Genomic DNA, 24,790 nt, shown 5'->3' with positions numbered 1-24,790 from the left:
TACATCAATATCAAATTTTCAGCGATTATTGTAAGGATTGTTTATATAATCTTTTACTGAATTGATTCAATTTAAAAAGGTGTTTATTATTTGAAAATTACAAAATATTTATCCTATATACATATGTACATATGTATACATACCTTCAAGTCAAGTCGTCCATTCCAGGCATTTGCAGATAAAATTTATTGAACATGCATGGCCCTAACGATTGAACAATACTAAGGAGAACGGGACTATGAACTGTTTTGGTAGGGAAAACTCTAAAATATTCATGCATAATTTATAATATTTGTATGTGTACACAGGTAGTGTAAACATAACTGCGAACCCTACTCAAGCTATGAAAATTGTGCTTGCATTGCAAATTGTCAGTAATAAAATAACGATTTGAGAATGAAGGATACAAATCTGCTAATTTCAGACACTAAATTGCAAAGAAACGCTAAGTTTGTTAAAAATGCTTTTATAGATTCAGCGTCCATTTCGAGAGCAAAACATTTTTCGTTTGATTCTATTGACTACGAAGATGTTGAGCGGCATGATCAAGTAAGTTACATATATAGCATATGGTATGAACGAACATATGTACATACATATGTATGTATTATAGAGCGTGCATATTTTATAAATATATCTCTTATAACCGCCGAGCTTATCCTCTAAATAGTGCTGTGTGCCTTGGTGTTGCCCTACAAGTGGCACTTCCGAACGGCAGATGATATTTATGACAATATTTCTCTATGAAAGAAATGTAGGGGAGGGGGCCCAGTTGTGACGCAGCTAAATATTTTTGACATGCGGTATGAAAATGACAGTTTGAGCCCTGCCAATCATGTTCGTTTGACGTTCAGCAGTTTTTGTGCAGACACCAACGTTAGTAGTCGCATTGTGTATACACGCACCAAACATCGTGTTGAAAATCGTGCGAAAAAGTTATTTTGATTTTTTTCAAAGTACCAAAATTTTGTGAAATTAACAGTGAAAAGGCGAGTGTAATGCATCAAAATATTGTATTTGCCGTATATTTTGTGATTCTATATGGATTTATGTGATTATGTGGTGTCTATAAAAAACTTGCTTGTCATACACAAAATAGCATCGTGACCCGGTTGTGACTCAGCGGGTGGCCCAGTTATGGCGCACCTTTTTTTTGCACTACGATCATATAGAACTGCCGAATTCCTACATTTTTGTTGTTGTTTAAAAAAAACCAACTGCCAACTCGATCAATTGCAACGTATGCAAGCGTCCAGTTCATTCGAAGTGCGCCAACATGCAGGCAAGTTATTTCACTTGCAAACACTGCGAAAGTGACGTGGACGACGACTAGGAATATTTAGATGACGATGATGAATAAAAATCGTTGTCATTTATGGCCATTGAAGGACATTTTCTTTTGTATTTTTCATTATTTTTGCCATTGAAAGCCTTCAAAATAAATAAATCATTAAATCACAACAATTGGTGTGACATTCCTTTCATATTTTCTCATTTCCAGTAAATTTCTTGAGGTGCGTCACAACTGGGCCACTTTTTTTTTGTCCTAAAAAAAGTTATCCTGAAAAAATTTGTTCCAAAATTTTTTGAGTAACTCAAATAAACATACTTTCTTTGGAGAAAAGTTGCGTTTAGTTAAATGTTAAACTTCTTCATTTTTCAATTTGCGGAACTGAGGAAAAAATTTTAATTTTTTTCAAAACCCGCGTCACAACTGGGCCCCCTCCCCTACTCGCAGGTTTGCTATTCCAACGCCGTTAGGAGAAACTTTTTCTCCATTTTGATTTGCCATGTTTAAAGTCGGCTTCAAACCCGAATACCTTGAATCGTTGTCACGCACAAACTCACCCAGCTATGGCAATCGCAGAGCTACGTTAAAAACTAATTTGTATGTAGTATACGAATGGCTACTTCCATAGTGGAGAAAATTCAAATTGATAGAATAATTCGTTTCATAAGTTTTACACTGTGGCTCATGATTCAATTATTAAAGGTTTGCTCACTTGTGGCATTTGAATTCTGACACTCCCTTATAAAAGTTCGCATTTAGGAAGGGTGAAGAAATTGGACAAATTAAATACCTTTTTGGTGAAAATTGTAACATAAAAGTGTTTTGTTTTTACTTAATTTATAAATAAATATATGGTACAAACGGAAACTGCCAAGTATGCTTAAAAAAATGGTTTAAGTTAATCCCAGAAGAAAATTTGTGAATTAATTTTTAAATTCAAGACTGAGCGCGAAGTTTTGCCAATATGTTACCTAAACGTATGAGCCTTATGAGTTCTTATGAGGTTTATTAGCCTCTATTCTATTGAAGGAGCGGATACAACATAAATTAGTTGACTATAAACAAACTTTGGCGGCCGCCGTAGCCGAATTTGTTGGTGTGTGACTACCATTCGGAATTAACAGAGAGAACGTCGGTTCGAATCTCGGTGAAACACCAAAATTACGTACAAAAAGATTTTTCTAATAGCGGTCGCCCCTCGGCAAGCAATGGCAAACCTCCGAGTGTACTTCTGCCATGAAAAAGCTCCTCACAAAAATATCTGCCGTTCGGAGTCGGCTTGAAACTGTAGGTCCCTCCATTTGTGGAACAACATCAAGACGCACACCACAAATAGGAGGAGGAGCTCGGCCAAACACCCAAAAAGGGTATACGCGCCAATTATATATATATATGTATATATGAACAAACTTTGAACATACCCACGGCTTACCTTATTATGCTTTGCCCACGTAAGTTTTGACTTGTGACTACCACGTTACGATTATTTTTACATTCTTAACTACTTGACAAACTACCTGTATTTATGTAAATTAATTATTATTATATCGACGGTGGTCATCGTAGCCGAATGGTTCGTGTTTGACTACCATTCGAACCCGACCTCAGGCACGAAACACTAACCGATAGAAAATGTTGTTTGCAATAGCAGTAACCCCTCCAAAGGCAGTGGCAATCCTTCGAGTGTATTTCTGCCATGAAAAGGCTCTTCATAAAAAACCATCTGCCGTTCGGAGGGCGTGATTAATATTGCCAAGTGAACTCTTGTTGGTAAAGTATGTATTTTTAAAGCAACCTGGTAAGTACTTCCGCAACCCGAACACATCGGCTCAGATTGTCAAAATGGTGATCTTTCACGCGCATTGCTCCCATAAGATGTTCTATGATATCTTGGACATATCGAGCAACTTTTCCCTCATGAGCACACCCTTTTGATAACTACATGTTTTTCCTACAATTTTTATTTCTCCTCCACTTTTATTTAAATTTTCTAGAGTTAGTATCTTTGTTGTCTATCTTTCGATTGCAGTAAAAATATTTGAGTGTAATGTGAATTCCGTTATGATAGAGGACCTGAGTTGAATGATCAACCCCGACTGTCGTTGGTATTTTAGTCTAACGAAGTTTTGACCACAGATGCCCCATGTGGCAAAATATGAAATATTTTGCATTTACCCAATTCGAAACTGTTGAAAGGAAGACAAGAAGCATTAAAACCAAAGAATATACAAAATTATTATTTTAGCAGCTTCACCTAACCCCAAGCCAGTAACAGTAATTTATATAACAGAATTTTTAACAGAACTCAATCATTAATTTTGGAATAATTGTCGATGTGCGTTTTTTAGTGCTGTAACCGGAATGGGTTGGTGCGTGTCTACCATTCGGAATTCAGAGAGAACGAAGGTTCGAATCTCGATGAAAGACCAAAATGAAGAAACAGTTTTTTTCTAATAGCGGTGGCCTCTCGGCAGGCAGGGTCCGAGTGTTTTTCTGCCATGAAAAAGCTCCTTGTAAAAAATATCTGACGTTCGGAGTAGGCTTGAATCGGAGATACATATGCGCTTAAAAAACGCGGCTATTATATTTCTTATGTTATTTATTAATTTCTTGATAAAATTTAAATGCACATATATATGTATGTAAATATTTTAAACAATCTGACTAAAATAAAATCATATTGGTTTATAAAAATGTGTTTCATGAAATTGGAGCAATTCACTTTCATTGTTTTCTCCTTTCGTAAGTTTTACAGAGATCACAAGCTTCTATTGATATTGTTTCGAGTACTTGCTGTTATGCCTATACTACGATCGTCACCGGGCTGCATGACTTTCTCCTGGAAATCATCTGCGACAATTTATGCTTTTATTTTTTGGATTTTCATGACCATTGTTGTTTTAATCGTCGGCAAAGAAAGGATCCAAATTCTTTATACTACAAAACAGTTCGATGAATATATATATGCCGTAATATTTGTAATTTATTTGATACCCCACTTCTGGATTCCTTTCGTTGGATGGGGCGTAGCTGCAGAAGTTGCTGAATATAAATCTTCTTGGGGAACATTTCAGGTAAATTTATAATACATAATACCTATGGCTTAATATGTAATATAAATAATATATAATGTGATATAAACAAAGCAAAGTAAGAATAAGTTGAGAAGATCAAATATTACGTTAATAACGAGTAACACTAATATTAAGGAACTACTGAGTGAGCTGGATGTTGAAAATAAAAATTTGCGACGGGCTTTAAAGTAATAAATTACTACTATTAAATATACCCCCCGAGTACCAGTGTCGGCGACTGCCGTAGGGGAGGGCAAGGGGAGGATGATGTATGAGCGATGACGGAATTATTTTACTTCAACCGCATCAAGCTACTGGTGAAATTCATGAGGTGGCCAATATATAGGCCTCCAAAACAGGTGTGGCAAAGAAGTGAGAGCCAACATGCCTAAATCTCAGCCCCGCCTAAGCAGGGCAGCTAAGTAGATGGTGCTGAGATGATTCCACCTCAACCTCTATGCAGCTGGAATAGAAAAAAAGTACAATCAATGCAGAGTCTTACAGCACGTATACCTCGCGAACAATGTCCGGTAAATAGACCCTCAAAATTCAAGAGCTGTGGCTCTTATAATCTCCTTCGAGCGTATTCGATCCATAAGTTGCTAGTTCACTAATTTCGCGGGTAAACTAAGTACTTCAAAGAGGACCTGTCTAGCCAACTCATTTGCCCAGCAATTCCCTGCATAAAGAATTCGGATGTGATCGGAAGAGAAGCCCCTACCAGTTTTGGGCGCACCATCATCGAGCTAAGAACCCTAATTGCTGCTGGGCTGTCGCAGTAGATATTTACTTCGCTTACAATAATTACACAAGTATGAATGAAGTATCTGCATGCCATAGTCGTAATCCCTTTAAATTATGAATTAAGTCAGCAAAATTAAGAACCAAAACTTTGAATTCAGTTCGCAAAATTTGTAAAATTCAACGCGGAGCATACACATTAATGTTTTAAAGAAACGTCACAGAAAAATAAACGTGACAATCATCCAAGGCAAATCTATTAAAGGTGATGTTGGTAAATCAGCTGATTTGTTTTTTTTTTTTCTTTCGCTGTGACCATGTAGATATCAGCACAGAATAAAACAAGGCGAATTAATTTTTTGTTTTCTACTTCGCCAATACCTTGCCGCGATAATCAAATGTACAAAACATTGCTTTTGGTCTAGTGCCACCACCTTTAATGAATGCGCCTTGACACAGTTGAAATATATCTCGTATTGGTTTATAAATAAGATTTTTAGTCATAACTTGTCTCCCAAGCCTTTTCTTGATTAAATATATTGCAAAAATGTATGCTTGGAAAATTATCAGAACGAAGTTATAAATACAGTTCTTAGTAATAACTTGACTCCTTTGTTTTCACTACAGTTAATGGCAAAACCTGGTAAATCTTGGTTAAGCCCAAGCAGGGTGAAAAGATTTCAAAGGTGAGCTCTTTAACAGACTGCTCGGCTCTGAGCGAATTCGACAGAATCAGCTTATGGGCTGACGTTACTTGAGGTGTGTTTACAAAAAACTGGGATTGTGTTGGTGATATACGAAAGAAATCAACCAATGACATTTCGTTGCTGTCTGAACAACGACTGATTGTACGAGCGTGTGAGTATACATATGTATGTGAAATTACCGTGCAGAATTCGACTGAAGTGACGTGGCAACCGTAGTTTCCTTCACAATTTTCTTTGTTCCGATACTTATTGGCCGCTTCTCGTAAATCTAATATATCATCCTTGATTAAACCGTTGTTAGTTACGTCAGCCAATCAGCTGATTCTTTGAAATTCGCTCAGAGCCAGTTAACGATCTGATCTTGGTCACACATCTAAAAATTTTTTCACCATGGGTTCTCGGCAATTGAATTCTGACCCCTCATTTCACACACTCGTCTGATTATATGTATTTAATATTGAATTTTGTTTATTTTATCAAAACAGTGGCAGAGTATCACTTATGAAATTTAATTAACTAATCTTCTAAGTGCATTTCCTTCATATTTTCAGCTCATATTTTATCGAGTAACTGGCACATCTTTGCAATTTCCTCGTCTAAAATCTACAATCGTCGTTGTATCAATTGGATGTTTACTTTGTGCATTTCTTTTTTTGTTTGCTTTGTCGTTCTTCTTAGAAGGTAAGTTAGCTTAATATTATTAATCTACGTTTCATAGAAAGGCTAACGGATTTTGATAAAATTGGTTACACTGAAAACCAATTTTATTGCTGTCAGTTGTGCCGAATTATGGAAGCTAAACCAGGGGAAAACCCTCTGGAACTCTCAGGAACTCTGTTCCTTTGAAAGTGGGAAAATTTTCAGAGCTTGGTCCGAATATGACTGAAATACCACAAAACCTAGTTTCAAATAAAAGTAATTTAATTGGTTATGCATTTTACCAGAGCGCTTTTTGAGTTCATTTGGTTTAGCACCAACCAACGAAAAGAAGTTGGCGGCCGTCGTAGCCGAATGGACACAGATTCGAAACTGTTAAAATTTATATACTTTGTTGTACACGGTAGCAATTTAACATATATTCGATGGCATAAATGTAATAAATTTTCACTAAGAGAAAATTGTCTGATCACATTATTTTATTCCTGTACGAACTTTCATACAATAAGCATCATCCAGTCTCATCACAACTCTTGTTTTACGTTGCTGGATCTTTCTGGACCTCTAATATAAACCCATTATGGTAATATATAAACCCAGAAAATTATAGAAACGTTTTTTCCTACTTACCCTCGACAGTCTTCGAGTAAATTTCTGCCATAAAAAACCATCTGCCTTTCGGAGGCGCCGTAAAACTGTTATTTCCTCCATTTACGGAACAATATCAAGACGCACACCACAAATTGGACTGGCGATAAAGGGCTCAGCATCATGATGATGACTGAGCGAAGCAGAATTAAATTTCGACGGTTACGTTGAGATCATTGGTATCTTTGTTATTCGGCGCCAACATTGTTCGTTCGCTCAGCCATTTATGGCTTTTGAATTGTTGAACCGAATGCCCAACAATTGCTTCGAAAGCAGATCTGTACTTTGGTGCCACAAATTTGAGGATTTGAATGACGCGTTTAGTTGATCCGCTGAAGTTCGTGGAATAATTGGACGAATCTACCGAAAATCAGTGAACACGAGAATCATGGCTTCGCCAAAAAGGTTTTGGTTGTCACGAAGTTCTCTCAAAGTTGCCATTGCGCATTCGTCCCAAACAATCAATCATAAATTATTTGAATTTGAGGGGAAACATGTAGATATGACAATCGCAAACACTGTGCGAATTTTATGCGGTAATGAAGATGTGACAGAACCCCGGAATGTATTACCCCAAAGCGAGTAGTTTTAGAACAATTGTGAGAGTTGACACGCTACGCAGTAAGTCACACTCAGATGCCCATTAACAGTTCTCAGTTGTTGAAAAAACAGTTCTCTATTGTTTAACCAGAAATATCCACCAAGAATGTGCGAAGATAACAGCACTCGTTAACAGCGTGTTTCAAAAGGGACGTCTAGATGTCAGTAGTGAATAATTTCTAGATGGCAACTTTTTTAAGTCATTTGATATTTGTCAAGTAGACAGATGTACAATTTTGCACGATAGAACAACGCGTAAAAATATTGAAACTTTTCACATTTCAAAAAACTGGTTTTGTGGAGGATAGAAAAAGGACTGGCAGACCAAAATCTGGACGTTATGTTGAGAATATTGCTGCTGTAGCGCAAAGTGTTGCTCGACGTTCTCAACAATTAGGCCCTCACGAATCGGTTGTTTGGCGGTAGACTGTTTGGCCTGTAGATCCGCTCATGGTGTGCATTTAAATGACATAATTTTTCATATATAATATAATTGTTAAAAACCGTATTGTGAATAAAAATAGTGAAACCTGACAGAAACTAAATGTTTACATGTAGGCACGTCTTTTGAAATACTCTTTAAATTAGCTTAACATAGTCTGTAAGAATTCAGCCATTTTTTATAAAAATAAACAGAATTATATTAGTTACTTTGTCTGAAAATCTGTATACTTTTTTTGCGTCATTTAGTTTTCGAAATTTTGGTTTAAATACGATTAATTAATATAAATTCTGCACAAATCCACGTTAATGCATGCAAGTATTAATATGTGCAGCATTTTTTTTCAGGCTATCCACTTTGGCACACGCTAGCTTATTACCACATTATAATTACGATTAACATGAATTGCGCTTTATGGTACATAAATTCTAGAGCAATTAAGACCGCCTCGACAAGTTTAACAGCCTGCTTCAAAAAGGTAATGGATTTGAAATTTCATAAAGAGATTATTTTGATGACACATGTAGTGAGCTCAATTTTTACCGAGAGAACTACTCGCGCACAACAAAATTCTTTACGAGTGCACTTTTTATTTTATCATTCTTGGCTTTCCACTTCGTTTCGCTTGTTCTTACTCTTCTTTTCAATTGTTTGCTTTCTGTACTGACGTCACGGTCCTTGGGATGGCGAAATCTTGCATTATATTATTCTTGTTTTGATACCCAAGGCGAGATTGTATTGCTAAACTAGCTGATTTGCTTTTTTCATTCGCCGTACAAATACGGATGTCAGCATAAAATGAAATGAGAAAAAGCCGTTCCATTAGGACTATCGTCGTATGCTTCTGGCTCGAACTTCATGCCAGCTGTGCAAGGTAGTTCGTCCTTCTCTTTTTCCTTTCTACTTTTGTCGTGATATATCTAATGTGGTTGGTGGTCTAGCGCCACCACCGATACCATAATACCATGAAACCCAATTCATGCACTTTATTTCGCTGCGTAAACTTGGAGACTTGAATGTAATATATCTGGTATTTTGCAAGATACATTAATGGGCCGACTGCTGACTGGTACTGCTATAATACAGGGTCCGGCACTCGAAGTGTAACCAATTAAAAAGGCCATACATTTATTTTGGAAAATTACTTTTATTCAATTCAAAGTTAACAGTATGTGAAAATAATACAAAATTAAGAATCAATTTACTTTTGCTCGATAGGGGCTCATTTTGCTTTGACTATGGCCTTGAGACGGTCCAGAAACGAATCGCCAGCTGCCCGAATGCAACTTGCAGGTATTTTGGCCCACTCGTGGACACTGGATTTTTTCAGCGCGTCGAGAATGGTGAATCTTTTAGTTCGGACCTTGCTCTCCAAAATGGCCCAAAGAAAAAAAAACATCGGATTCGCGTCTGGTGGATTTGAGAACCATTGTGTGGACGTTATGAAGTTCGGAACGTTGTTTTTTAGCCATTCTTGGTGCATTCGAGCTTTGTGAGGCGGTACCGAGTCCTGTTGAAACGTCCATGGTCTGCCGCCGAAATGTTTGTCCTCTATGACGTATTGCGATGCTACCAGTATCATTGTAATGAGTAATGGTGCGATAAACAAAAATTTTATTTACTTTAAAATGCTCAAGCTCACGAACAATCGCTGGTTGTGATTTTCTATCCAAATATAATGTAATCACGCTATTACATTTAAAATCCATTATAGATTTTATTTTTCGCGTTTACTCTTGACAAAATGCTTCCGCACGCTAGTAAACAATACTTTGGACTGTTATTTGGCCAACTAACAGACAGCTGCGCGAGCGGTCTGAAGTTGGTTACACTTCGAGTGCCGGACACTGTACATGTATCTTCTTCTTCTTAATTGGCGCTATAACCGCTTACGCGATTTTGGCCGAGTTTAGCAAAGCGCGCCAGTCGTTTCTTTCTCGTGCTAACCGGCGCCAGTTGGACACACCAAGTGAAGCCAAGTCCTTCTCCACCTGATCTTTCCAACGCAGAGGAGGCCGCCCTCTTCCTCTGCTACCACCAGCTGGTACCGCATCGAATACTTTCAAAGCCGGAGCGTTTGTATCCATTCGGACGACATGACCCAGCCAACGTAGCCGCTGGATCTTTATTCGCTGCGCTATGTCTATGTCGTCGTAAAGCTCATACAGCTCATCGTTCCATCGTCTGCGATATTCGCCATTGCCAACGTGCAAAGGTCCAAAAATCTTACGCAGAATTTTTCGGATGTTGTCATCGTCCAAGCTTCTGCGCCATACGCCATACGCTGTACATGTATCACCAGTGCACAAAATTAGAAACCGCACTGTTTGCGCTGCCCGACAGGTGGTCATATTATACCTCACTAATATCTCTTTATATACATATGTATATACTCTGATGATCTCCATTCCCAAGAAGTAGAAGGTAGAACTTCTGTCGAAACTTTCGAGTCTGTTTGAAATTTGTGACTAATTACAAGCTGATCTTCTTTCTTTTGTCAACTGACGATTAAGTCTTGCTATGAGACTTTAATTATTGTGATGAATCAATTTGTACAGGCATCGCTTAGTAGAGAATGCTTCGAAACCGATTTTCTTTAAAACTTCGTCCAGCTTTGTGGTCCACGCGTTCCGGATTGTTTCAGCCCATATATCGTCTCTTTGATTTTTAGCACTCAATCTGGGAACCATTTATTGATACACTTTTCAGGCTGCTTCATGAATACTACACTGTTGCGCTCACTATTGCGATACGCGCTACAAAAATCCATCTGATTAGAGTGCTCTATAGTATATCTTAAGTTCTGCAGCTAACGCCAAAAAATACTATGCGGATTGTGACATAACGTAATGGAGAAAATGTCGCAGTGTAATTTTTGTCAAACTTCTGGCTACAGTCACGGCCAAAGCAACTAAACCAGCTTTGAAACGCCCTGATTGGCTATTCTTGCCATGCTTGACCCATTCGCCTTCTCGTTAGGTGGTATGTCCCGCAACTGTCATGCTTTGTTTCGTGCAAAAGTATCGTATTCGTCGCTTATAGATCGCGTATCTTCATTCGAATATTCGCCGCTTTCAATCAAGGCAAAAGTATTGGTTTCTTTTGATTTCGCAAGCATTTTGCCTAATATTCATATTATTGCCCACTCCGTACAATCTTCGGCCCTTCTCGTCCAACAAGCGCAGCAGACTCTTCCTTAATCGGAGGCGGAAGGATGGACCAACAGGCAGAAATGGCTAAATCGACTCCTCTGATCTTCCTGAGCGTTTTGATATACATATATCTCTCTCGATTCACTCTATATCTATGTATGTCGATTCTTTATACTGTTGTATATAACTGTTATGTGTACATATTATTATACCCTTGGGTACAAGTGCCTGAGTATATTAATAAGAACAACAAAGTACTGTTAGCTATTTTGTAAACAGCGTCGTTGCAGTCTGATTGTTCTACTTCACTGGGCCAGCACTTTTGAAAATTTAAAGAGAACTTTATTCAAAGTTTTGTATGTATATCTAATAGTGATTACGGTATTTCAGTCTTCCTTCTCTAATTTTTGCAGGAAGTTCTCTCCAGCTATTCCGCAAACGTAATTTCAAAATATCGAATGCTTTGGCTCAATCTAAGTGAACTACTGCAGTCATTGGGGAACGCGTATGCAAGAACATATTCTACCTATTGCATATTTATGTAAGCTAATACAGTGCAACTAATATAAAAAACATTAATTTCGTCACGCTTTATAGCTTAGAAGTTACATTTTAATAAAAAGGTAATATATTCGTTACCGTTATTCGGCTCTGAGCTAATTTGACGGAATCAGCTGATGGGCTTACGTCACTTGGGTCACGAAGCGGTTTGTTTACTAGTGATTGTACGAAAAAAATCAACAAACGACAATACATCGTTGACATCTGAACAACGGCTGGTTGGACGAGTGTGTGAATACATATGAAATAATCGTGCAGAATACGGCTGCAGAATCTCCCAAGTGACGTGGCAGACAAAGTTCCGCATCACAATTTTTTTCTTTTCACCATAGCTAAATAGCAAACCCGGTAGTCTATCATCCTTGACATCCTCTGTTATGTCAGCCCATCAGCTGATTCTGTCAAATTCACTGAGAACCGGCCAACTGTCTGATATTGGACACACTATTGAAAATCTTTTTATCATAGCTTACAGTGCAAGCTAAAAACTAAGTTGATTGCTAAAATTCCCACAATCACACATTTCAATTTGGCTAAACCAGCTTGATTAGGTGTCTTATGCAATTTGCGTATTGCCAACGAATTTGATTTGCAAATTATAAGAAATAGGGGATGTTTTTGTTGTGTAAATAATGTGCAAGGTAGAGATTATACCATATTGACGAATTTACTTCTTAATATAGTTAATTTCCCTTTATTGCTACAATTTTTAACATTTTTATTAGATTTAAAACGAAAACTTGAATTCATTAATCCTTTAATTTTGAGTGAAGCGCATAAAATTGTAATAAATAATTAAGTTTTTCGGTAATAAATAAATATTTTTTATTTGTGTACATACATACTTTGTTAGTGCAATATTTGCATTAAAACCAAATATATCAATTTTATATTTATTAATTAATTCTTAAATGTTTGGTTAAAGTTTATGAGCAGTTTGAATGTCACTAAAGACCGTGATTTTCATTTCTCGGCACTTTTCGGAAATTATTTAGTCTACGGCTTTAAGACTTCCGATTGAAAGACTATTGCCATCATACCGAAAGGAGTGTAGCACCTGAAGTTACTACCCACTTTCAGTCTTGGAGCCGTCGATATAGAAAGTTCTTATTAAGCTTCCCAAGACAGTTTCCGGATCTCTCCATTGCTAGCTTGTAAGAAAACTAACGATATAATTTTTACCAAAAAGATTCCAGGCATCAGTTTGCCATTAAGTGCCCAAAAACAGGGGATACAGGGTATAATGCAAAATTTATAAGGAAGCTTACTTTAAAAAAAAACTTGCTACTTAAAATTGGCATGCAAGCTTAGAAGCTCAGAGCTGTCAAAATCGATTAATGTATTTACATACTTGAAGCTGTGTTTTTGAAAAAAAAAACAGCTTAGGATAAAATATTTAGAAGCAACGACATTCTTCATTCGGCCTGCAAAAGAACACCTGAAGTGGGTTATATTTTAAATTTATTTAAAGTTGCTCCATTTCCTTTCGTTTTATCAATGCATCCAGCAGTTACAGCGTTTACGGGTTTCTCAAAGACTTTTTATAAAGTCAAATCTCTCAGTTTTAGTTTATTTTTTTTAAATGGATGAAGTCGTGTGTAAATGTGTAGTCGTTCTGCGCGCGGGTTTCTTCCCATTATTTTATGGCCACTTCCAGTGTTCCTCACATGGTTACCATATCACCTTAGTCAAATTAATAGACTGAAATGCAATCAAAAGAATCAAGTTTACACTTTTTGGGCTTTTGATTATCTGTTATCTGGGCAATAATTCAAATTATAACTTAGTGTACGATTATTATTTAAAAAAGTTTCTTGTTTCTTGTAGTCTATAAAAATTTATGCGTTTCTAGAATTACTTATTTCTATTTATTTATGTATTTACTAGATAAGACAAGGCTTTGCCGAATATTTACATAATTTTCATACCAACTGAAATTGTTTTAATATACTTTATAAAATTGTACTTGCATCAACTTTTTTCTTTATAAATTATTTTAAATTTATTTAAACTTTAAAAATTTATATGTTGGGTATTATTCATGAGAGAAATTATTAAATGTAACATTATCTAAAATTTTAATTTTTTCGGTTACTTGCAGGTTTGTTAATATAGTAATAGCGGTTTATGGAGCTTTTGCTGAGATTTTCGACCATACGGAATCTCCCACTGACTCGTATAAGGAGATCGGTTTGATAGTTGATGGGCTGTACTGTTCAACACTTCTATTTATTTTTTGTGATTGCTCACACAACGCTACCCTCGGAGTAGCAAAAGGCATTCAAAAAGTATTGCTCGAGATCGATGTGCGCCAGATTGACAGGAAGGCGAAGAGTGAAATCGATATTTTCATTTTTGCAATTGAAATGAACCCAGCCATCGTAAGTTTGAAGGGATATGTCAACGTTAACCGCGAACTTTTGACTTCGGTAAGCAAAATTTCTCGCTAAAATTATATTGTAGATACTTAGATGCTCGGAACGGTGCAAAAATCCTTTTTAGGGACCCATATTAGATGAGCTCTTATGAGAGGGTACAGAACACTGGCCAATTTTAAAAAGATTCCCTTATTATCTTGCATTAAAAATGTATAACAAAAACAAATTTTATTTGGCTTGCTTGTCAAACTTTAAGATACGCGTAGTCTCGATGCACTAAAGTAAAAAACGAATGCTACAAAACCTACGTGAAACCTACAAAACGTGGAACGGTGTAAAATCATTTAATATCTCTATATTTGCAGTTTATTTCAACTGTAACGGTATACTTGCTTGTCTTAATACAGTTCAAGTTCACATTAAACTAAGTCCATTAACATTGCAAATTACTGGAATAGGAGGTCAATAACAATCGCCGGTATGTATGTTGTGAATAGTTTTTGTCTTTTACTCGTATTTTGTAAGCTGAGAAATATAATGTTATAATTAAATAAGATGGGAAAATATATTATATATGTAAATATTTGACGATGTACAAATGTATTTATATCAGACTTAAAATACTGAGTTATTGTTATTGTTGCCTTGCGCTGGCAAAAAAATATAATAATCTGTTTCTATTTCCAGTTTGTTTCAACAATAGCGCTATCTTGTTTGTTTAACTTTTCCATTCGCTGGAAATATTCTTTTGTCAACTCTTCTATCACCGGAGAAATATAATATAATATTTAAATAAAATGAAGATTTGAGTCTTGAATATTAAAGAATATGTATTTGGAAATGAAACGAGATAGCTAAGGGTCATTCATTAAAGGTGGTGGCACTAGACTGACAACAATGTTTTGTTCGTTTGATTGTCAAAGCAAAGTAGAAAACAAAAAATGAATTCGCCTTGTTTCATTCTGGGCTGACAACAAATCAGCTGATTTACCGATACCACCTTTAATAGATTCGCCTTAGAGATAGCGTTCTTTAAAAGACTTTTATGTATGGATGGACATGTGTACGATGTGTCCGTTCGCTTTTTTGTGAGAAATTTCAAACATTTTCCGATGAAATCATACTTGCCGATGAATTGGCCAACTGCGGATCAGCGGTTCCCCACAGGGGCCAGAGCTAATGATCGGAATCAGTTCTACAGGAATCATGAATTGGATGAACGATTATGTAAGCAATTTATATAAAGAGTCATGGTCCAGTCTAGTATGCAGCAAACTGCAAAGTGCTTTGTGCAAAGCCCGAGCAGAAAACTCTCAAACTTTCTTCTAAAACTTGTTCTGCGTTTGCTAGAGCAAGACTACGAATTTTGGGTTCCGATGCAATGGAGTGAGTAATATTCGTTCTGCCAAAGTCAAGGATATTTTTATTTCTCTCTTTGCCTACAATGAGCTTTTGAGCGTTTTCGGAGTTACCAATCTATCTGTGCTTCTTGGCTCGCCTTTTTCAAATTTCATAAACCATAGAGTCAGGAGCAAATACCCTGTCAAAGACTTGAATCTCGATACCTATATTACTAGCCTCAATGGAACCAGATTCAAGACGACTTTCTGTATTACGATTACGTAAAGAACAGTTTCCTCTACTGTGCCCACGCTCTTCGATCGCCCTGGCATCACTGATTGTCACGGTAAAAATTCTGTTTCAGGTATTATGGCTGTTGCTGAAACATAATTGAGATGAATTGGTTACTCAAACCTTCCTGCCCATTTGACTAGCCTTCATCAATAATATTCGGATCTTGTCTCAGTTAAAATTCCAAGGTACTGCCTTTAAACTAAGGATTAATCTCTTCCGATATACAGCTTCTGCTAGTCATCGATTCGGCTGCAGAAACAAGTAAGGACGTCGTTATGGAAGTTTCCAATGTGAAAAAGCGCAAGTTGATATTTATTTTACTTTATTTATTCAATAGTAATCTAGAAATACAACATTTCTTACAGGCTATAAAAAACAGTTTAATGCTAAACAAATATGTTTTATTTTAACAATTCGGTTAAAAGTAATTTCAACTTATACTTTATTTATTTAATTTTAATGTCGAAAACGTAACATTTCAAACAAATTTCAAATAAAGAAAATTGGAGAATACTTAGAAACTAGCTAAACAATTCATTTAGTAACATGGTAGTATTTTGTGGAAGAAAAGTCAACGCCAAATGGATTTGAAAGCGAATTAAAATCATTTCAAAGTTTTAGAAATCGGAGATTAGAAGCACAATTAGTTCCAAGGCGAATCTATTAAAGATGGTATCGTTAAATAAGCTGATTTATTTTTTTTCTTTCGCCGTGTCCATGTGGCTATCAGCCCAGAATGAAACAAGGCGAATTCATACCTTGTTTTCTACTTTGCCAATACTTTTCTTTGACAATCAAACGTAAAAAATATTGTTGTTGGTCTAGTGCCACCACCTTTACTGAATGCGCCTTGAAAATAGCATGATTCTGTAACCTTTGCTGAAAAATGTTTAAATCAATTTTCTCGAGTGGAATTAATTTTTCCGAAAACTAAAGTGAGGCAGAGCATAGTACTTCTACTGCCTAAGGAATTTAGATTAATGAAACAGGCCCGACCTCTATACGATGGAATTAGATCAGTTAAATGCCAAGAACGCATAGCATAGTGGGCAAAGACTTCCTGGACACGCTCAAGTCTACTAGTAGGACATGCGTTATATGGCATACAAATAAAGACAGTGAGTTCTAGCTTAGAACGCACTAGAGAGGTAATATGACAGTATTAGAGTCAACGAACAAAAGCAAGTACAGAAAATGGCATTGAAATGGAGTAATGTCGTTGAAAAGAGAGTCTAGAGTCAAATACCACACAAGATCAGTAATATAAAGTAACTGTAACCAATAAATATTCGATTGGTCGTTTGGATACTTCGGTCTCGTACAAGGCTAAGGAAGCTGACATAGATATCCTATGCTTTGTCTGGAATGTGCATTAACAATACTTCACTAACAGTATTCGACTGTTATCGAGAGTCAACAACACTGGACAGTTGATAGCTGAAAGCGAATCTTGTAGTGTGTTACAAATTTGTCATAATCCAGGTCATACGCTGTTTTGCCCTATCCCAAGGCGTACTGACCTCCACCCAGCCGCACGCGAACTTCAGTGCTGTAGTTGTGTTCCAGAGTCCGGGGATCAACATCAGCGACCTGCATCATGAGGTAATCTACGCCACCGGCGTAAAACAGACATATTCTCGACCACTACCGCCCTTCAGCCGGAGACAGTATTTCGGCCCTTAACATCGTCATCTCACCGGGTTGAGCAAGGTGGCCCAGACATTGCAGTAGCTGCTTTCTAGACCGTTAGCCTGTCTAGCGGGTCCGGAATAGCCAGAAAGCACTGTCAGTCAAGTGTTCCACCAATTTATTAGGAAGGATTTGTGGACTCCATTCGCCCAACGCTACGCACGTTCCACAAAGATATAAATACACTCATTACTACCTACTATTTCGTTCGAAGACTCTGTCGGCAATTAAGCATTTAAACTCGCCAAAATCAGCAACAACCTGTTTTACTCAAAAAGTGGTGAGAAATAATTAAAAGGTACGAATGGTGAAACATTCGAAATTCGTAAAACCACAATTTCTTCCTTTACTTAAATATTTTTTTTTGTTAAGGTATGTAAATAAATAAGTGCTTCGCCTGTGCAAGTCTTTCAATAAACTTTGTTGTTCCTTTGCTTCAGGCGAATGCGGCCTTTTGAAATTACTCTAAAGTCAACAGAAATTCTTAAGGTATGAACTATAGTAGCTACACACTTTTGGCATCTCAGATTGATGAAGAACGTAGATTGCGTCATAATATGCAATTTGTAGCCTAATCTGAATTATTTATCAAACTATGACATTTTATTGTGAAGGACGACATCGGCCAGCTGAAATGCCGGAAAAATCAATTTCATTATTTTCAATTATTGGAATCCGATCGTCATATAAAGTAGGCGCTTGAAGAATTATACCAGCAGTTCCCGCTAGTACGGCCAATGTAAAAATCCACAAGAAAAGGCGATCTAGCACCATAGCAACATACTTCCAGTCTTCTTTAACCTGAAAATTTAAATTATTAATAAGCGGATACCTAATTTATGTATTCATTCATATTAATTAGTTACCTTTGTAGAATCCTCTAACAATTTTGTGTGCTCTGCTATAAATCGTACACAGAAGCAGCTTCGATGTACTTTCGCCGGGCATTTTGCGTGTAAGAAACCTGGATTTCTATGTATTTGAACCTTAATTTCAGACGTAACGTCACTGAAAACAGGTACGGTTTCTGAGTCTTCTGCAGCATGCTGCGTTAAAGGAGGTACAGATCCATGAATTTGGCAACTTCCTCCAAATGGGCCGCTTCCGCTGCTTCAAATTATAAGGTAAAAATATTGCATTATATTTTGGCTGAAACTATTTAGGTAATTAATTAACTACTCGAATAGAGGAGTTTGCCAATGTAATGTGCACGTAATGTGCTAGTCAAAAAAAAAAAAAAAACAAGGCTGATCCAACAATGCTGCACTGGAGATCATAAATATCTTGAGGGAGTACATGTTAATGTGAATGCACATAGCGGAAATGGGAGATTCGCGCGAGCATTAAAGGCGACGATGTTGTTTGCAAGGACGGCATGAACAGTGGCATCTTGGCTAGTACTAGTATAGACGATAGAGTTGGCTTTCGACTGTACGAAGTCAAAAGTAAGCGTTTCGGCTCGTCTTCTAGCCATTCTAGCCATTAATGAGGTAGCTGTCTGGTTAGGCAAAAATGTGACTACCTTCAGAGAAATCTGTATTTATTCCGGTAGCCCAGCGGCTATTAAATCTCTTGGCGGGGTTGTTACCAATTCCAGCATTGCTTGCGCCGGCCAAGCATCTCTTAACGAGATGGTGAAATATTTCTGCATCCATTTGATATGGGTGTCAGGGCATACTGACATACCAGGAAATTGTAAGCCACTCGCATCTCTCTTGATATGGAGATTGTAGGTAAATATACCCTTCTCGACCTACAAAGTTCGTGGTGTAAGTAGCATTGCCACTTCAGCCAACACGAGATGGGTTGATAGTCTGACATGTAATGCTACAAAAAAAAGTGACGTCAGACGATCCAAGGCGCTATTTAATTGATCAAGGAAAAACGTCTCTATGTTAATTGCTTTGATCACAGGCCACTGCCTCCTAGGTCGACATACTCAAATATTTAACGTACTTCATATCGACTATTGCAGAAGCTGTAAAAATTAAGAGGAGGAGGAGTATGCCCCACATGTACTCTGTTACTGTCACGCGTGGTACGCCATTAGGTTTAGATACTTAAGCTCACCGTTCTTAAGTGATACTTCCTCAAAGAAAAAGCTCCGCATAAAAACTGTTTGCGGTTCGGGGTCGGCTTAAAACTGTAGGCCCCTCCATTTGTGAAACATCAAGATGAACGCCACAAATAGGAGGCCAAACACCCAATAGAAGTGTACCCGCCGATTATTTATTTATTATTATTCTTTAGTTCAATTTAATACTCACCTAGTTTCGAAGTTGTATTTTGGTCTTTTTATAAATAAGAATTGTGGAAGCAAATCGACGAAAACGCATTTCACCCAAGGAGCCATACGGTGAGTTTGTGGAGACCGAAAGTGCACATTCAGAACGACGACAGTAACACAAATGCTTCAATAATACATACAAATTTCAGTAATTTAATTTAAATATTTTATCGCTTATATTACAAATCTCTCACCTAATTGACACTAATATCATTGCAAATATGAGATATTTTCCCAAGAGTGGAACAACTAGGGAGGTTGGAGGTATAATTTCAACTACCAAGAGGAAGAACACGTGCAAGCTGATAAGTATCGAGATTGACAAAGTGACCTACAAAAAATATAAATATAAATACCTATTAGTTACTCATATTTTTCTTTACAGAAAAATAGGTAAAAAATAAAATTTAAGGTGTTACGATTTTGACATTTTCAGTAGTAGAAAATTCAAACGGAGCTCTTAACATCAAAGCTTCAAAAGTTATATTTGAAATTTTTTGTGTTTCATACCGTTTCAAAATATGTATACAAATACTTACAATGGCAGGTTTCCATTTTTATGAAAATCTTTTTCTGTACCTTTTTAAAAATTCTTCTTCTTCTAGAATAGTGCGATAACTGCTTAAACATTTTTGGCTGAGTTTAACAACGCGTACCAGTTGTTTCTTTCTTGTGCTAACCGGCGCCAGTTGGACACACCAAACGAAGCGACCTCCAACGCAAAGGAGGTCTTGATCTTATCCTCCTATCACCGCGAGAAGCCTCATCAAATACTTGCACAGCCAAAACAACTTTGAACTGGATGTCGTGGACTTTTATGGCTAATGCAGTTTTTATAAAGCAATGAATTATTCACTAATGCTGTACTCGCTAAGCGAAAACTTTTTATCTGAAAGCAGTAAGGAAGCAAGCGAGTTCAAGCCGCTTTCTTTATAGCCGTTTAGTTCCCAAGCGATATGCTTGGACCAGTGCTTCTAAGTATTAGGCAGGATATTTTTTATTATATTTTGCATACATACAAGCGAGATGCTTTGAAAAGCAATGGAATGACACAACAGTTTGGGCAACATGTTATCATCAATCAGTTTTCATACTTTCAGGCCGAATGGTTTGAAAAGCAATGGAATTATATAACGATTTGTCAAAACGAAAAAAATGCAGTGCTGCCAAATAGATGCAACGTTGAATTCAATGGAATTTGTTTGTTTTACTGACTACTCACTAGGTGGTTGGTGAATCGAAAAAAGCTATTATTTATTAGAAATTATTAATATTGACGAACCTAGTAACAACTGGGAATTTCCAATACCAGTCAGCCTAGTGCCTCATCTCCCAATATGAAAACAAAAGTCATCTCGCACAGGGGGAATTTGTTATTTTTCATTTTCATTTTATACGTTTTACGTTTATTTTCAATCCTATTTTATCTAAATTCTGTTTTAGTATGTCTATTCCTGTTTAAAATATAAAACTTGTTTTCAAATTAAAGTTTTGTTTTAATTAAAAGGTGTTGAGTTGAAGAAAAAATTATAGTTTTGTCAATTGATGAATTAAATTACCTTTTCTCCGCTATCCGAAGGCAAGTAGAACGTCAACACTGTCAAAAAAGAAATTCCCATACAGGGAATTATTATATTAACAGTGTAAAATAAAGTTTTTCTTCGCATCGTTATATTGAATGTAATATCCAAGTAGGGTTCATCACAGCAGGTGTAGAATTTTTCATTTCTGCGGGAATAAATTTTTGTATGATAAATAAAAAGTTTATAAAAAAGACTATTTTTTAAATTCTTAATTAGTATAATAAATAAATAGATAACGATATTTAACAATAAAATGTGCGGAATAGATCTAAATAGCCTTATTCCTACTCTACCTTCTGCTCAAAGAGTACCCTTAATTTTTCATTTAAAGGAACCAAACTTAGAATCAGCCAAATAATTTTGTTTACTTGTGCACAGAATATTTCAGACAGTAGTCGTATTCTTATGTACGAGTATAGAGTTACAAAAGAACATTCGTTTAAATGTCGATTTACATGTAAAGCAACAACACAACTCCTGTATCGCTATACGACTTGGTGTGGGATGCTGCAAAGTTCAATTATGCTGATTGTTCATTTAAAGAACTTGAAATATCTCGATTCAAATATGAAAATATTTCTCAAAAACAAATAAACTAAAATACGAATGGAAGAGTAAGTAAACTCATGGAATAAAATTTTTTTTGAAAACTATAAAGCGAACACTTTTTTAAGAAGGCAAAAAATGAAAGAAGAAGGTGAACGCGGGAGAATTTGAGGTTTGTTTAGGTGTTGAAGGACTTGGGGTCTTGGGCGGTAGCAGTAAGTAATAATTTTGCTTGTTATTGCTCCAAAGTAATTAATAATATACGTTTTTTAGGATGATTCAGAGAGGACACCTTTATGTTTGCGGGGAAGGGCAGGATGCGTACCTTGCTGCAGGTGTATAAAACAACGAAGGATAACAAAAATCGAACGAGTTCCTGTTCGTACTTCGGACTGTATGAGGAGCTAACGGATGAGATATTTGGCAATGGCAAAATTATCTCTGACGCATATACGATGCATTTAGAGAGGGACCAGTGCATGTGTTAGACGATGACGCGGAATCATCGATGACATCATCACCGTTGCTGTCCCAATTGTCTCAAAATGCGTACTGGTGTACGCAACGGTATACAAGGGATCGAGATACGTATGTATGCACCAAAAGGTTCAGAATGATAAGAGGAATCGATTTAGCCATGCTTGTCCGTCCGTTCGTTTGTCTGTGGTGGCCGCGCCGTACTATTACTGGAGCTATATTTTTTATGTACATATATAGTGGCACTTAGAGCTGCTAACAGGTATGCCTCTGAACGTTGTCTATTTCATCGATCTCCGGTAATAAAATTTTAGCTCATTAATTGCATGAACAAGATATTACAGACAACGATGCTTTACGGCCGCCATTTGTAAACAAAAACAGCTGGCTGCTGTGACGTCATCCACACTCTACATTTTTACTTTTATTTGTGTTCTGTTGTAGGTTGAGAAAAAATTTTAGTGTTTTTACTTCGATTAGTTGTATGTTGCAGTCCAGTTTTCATTTCCAAGAAAAATTAGTCGGGAATAACGGATCAGAACTAATTAATCTGTGAATGCTGCTGTGTGGTTGCCATTCGTAAAGTGGAGCACCACAGTTTGTTATAGTTCCTCAATACGAGAAGCAGTTACATATCATAAGACTTACGTCCCTTGCTTCCCTGTGCGTTTTGTGAACTTTGATTTAAAGCCTGGGTTGGAAAACAACGAATAAATCCATTTTTGTTTTGCACCTCAGAGTACATTTTGCTCTGGAATTTTATCCCATCAGAAAATATCCAAGGCAGCATTAACTTACGTCTCAACTAAACAAGAGTGAATTCTCTGTGCATCGACAGAGACCTCTGTAACTCCTCTGAGACCTCTGTAGTTCCCGTGAAGACAAAAAAAAAAAAAATTTGCCTAGGCTGCAAAAGCAGCAATATGTGAAAATACTATTAATTCATCTAAGTAAAATGGAAACTCGGCCTAATATTTATAGAGAGTCTGACCAAACGAGATTTTATGGACTTTTTTTTATAGTTTACAATTACCTTACCTGACAGCCGGAACTTCAAGAATATCCCACTCGACAGACATATAGAACTCCGATAGGTCTACGCCTACATCTACTATATTGTTGCCTTGTTGCTCATCCATATGTCGAAGGTCAACCTTTATGTGAAGAAATATAAATAGGAAAAATGTTTAGCTTTTACTTGGAATATACAATATTATCTCAGTAACAATCTCTCTACTAACTACGCGTAACTTTAGTCAAACATTAAATGTTGATTCCCTAAATTACTAAAATATTTTCACTAGTCTATTCTAAAATAATTTGTAGGCATTTTATTAAGTCAAAATAGATACATGCAGATATTTACTGTACGCGCTCAGTGTGCGACCCGCATGTCTTTACCGTTCAACCACAATTCAAAAACTTTTTCTCAATATTTTCATAAATATGAGGTGTGTTCAAAAAGTACCGCGAATTTTGATTTTTCGCAGGTTACTTATATTCGAATTTCGATTTTTTTGTGGCGATATGTTGGTACTCATGTCTCTCACTCATGCCGACGAGTTCGGACATTTTGAATGTTGAGTTAATTGTTGACAGTTTCTTTGCTTGCACGTGTTTCGGCTCGTCTTCGATGTTAACCTATTCAAAAAGATGAATCAAAGAACCTGTATCAAATTTTGTGTAAAAAACGGAATTAAGTGCGCGGATGCATTCCGAATGTTGACTGTGTCATACGGAGAAGCTACTTTGGACCAAAGCAACGTTCATCGGTGGTACAAAATGTTCTCTGAAGGCCGAGAAAATGTGAACGACGAAAAGCGTGCCGGACGCCCGAGCACTTCAACAACAGACGAAAATTTTGATGAAGTGAAGAAAATGGTATTGGCCAATCATCGAATCACCCTTAGACCTAGACATATCAATTGGCTCGTGCCATTCGATTTTTTTTAATGATTTGGGGAAGAGACGGGACGCCGCAAAATTCGTACCTAAACTGCTCAATTTCGACCAAAAGTACCATCGCATGAACATTGGTAATGAGATGTTGGACTCTGTCCGCGACGACCCAAATTTGCTCCAGAGGGTCATAACTGGTGACGAATCGTGAGTTTATGGTTATGACGTGGAAACCAAATCTCAATAATCTCAATGGAAGCTACCGCACGAAGACCGAAAAAAGCGCACCAAGTTCGGTCGAATGTAAAAGTTTTGCTTACCGTTTTATTCGATTGCAGGGGCGTTGGGCATCATAAGTTCTTGCCACAGGATAAAACGGTCAATAAGGAATATTACCTGCAATTTATGTGCAATTTGCGCGAA

The 24,790-nt window shown here is 36.8% G+C and overlaps 2 protein-coding genes across 6 annotated transcripts in view; one reads left to right on the top strand and one right to left on the bottom strand.

Moving 5' to 3' along the window:
• The first annotated feature begins 336 nt into the window (after positions 1-336).
• LOC128866361 (gustatory and odorant receptor 22-like) lies at positions 337-21,329 on the top strand. Of its 3 annotated transcripts, none has more exons than XR_008454928.1 (8): positions 337-549; positions 4,039-4,365; positions 6,365-6,494; positions 8,508-8,638; positions 11,726-11,853; positions 13,975-14,302; positions 14,617-14,729; positions 20,468-21,329. XR_008454928.1 is itself a non-coding variant. In XM_054107034.1 (7 exons), exons 1-7 carry the CDS (start codon positions 397-399, stop codon positions 14,677-14,679), a joined length of 1,260 nt encoding a protein of 419 aa, XP_053963009.1. In that variant the 5' UTR covers positions 337-396; the 3' UTR covers positions 14,680-14,930. The 3 variants fall into 3 exon arrangements, 1 of the variants encoding a protein (XP_053963009.1); XR_008454926.1 differs by lacking the exon at positions 20,468-21,329 and adding an exon at positions 14,939-15,021; XM_054107034.1 differs by lacking the exon at positions 20,468-21,329 and having other exon boundaries at positions 14,617-14,930.
• LOC128866350 (acetylcholine receptor subunit alpha-like) overlaps positions 16,066-24,790 on the bottom strand; it is a 44,939-nt gene continuing 36,214 nt past the window's right edge. Inside the window, exons 6-11 of one of the 3 annotated variants that reach the window (XM_054107001.1) lie at positions 23,507-23,622; positions 21,422-21,590; positions 20,057-20,193; positions 19,843-19,986; positions 18,442-18,685; positions 16,066-18,376 (exon numbers count right to left, since the gene is read on the bottom strand). In XM_054107001.1, coding sequence (XP_053962976.1) covers positions 18,179-18,376; positions 18,442-18,685; positions 19,843-19,986; positions 20,057-20,193; positions 21,422-21,590; positions 23,507-23,622 — 1,008 coding nt within the window. In that variant the 3' untranslated portion in view covers positions 16,066-18,178. The remainder of the gene's footprint in view (positions 18,377-18,441; positions 18,686-19,842; positions 19,987-20,056; positions 20,194-21,421; positions 21,591-23,506; positions 23,623-24,790) is intronic. The other 2 variants (XM_054107012.1, XM_054107021.1) reach the window with 2 other exon arrangements.

Source organism: Anastrepha ludens, chromosome 2 (assembly GCF_028408465.1).
Source record: "Anastrepha ludens isolate Willacy chromosome 2, idAnaLude1.1, whole genome shotgun sequence".
Lineage (NCBI taxonomy): Eukaryota > Metazoa > Arthropoda > Insecta > Diptera > Tephritidae > Anastrepha > Anastrepha ludens.
Note: the sequence above shows the minus strand (reverse complement) of the source record. Positions and strands in the feature narration are given on the sequence as shown.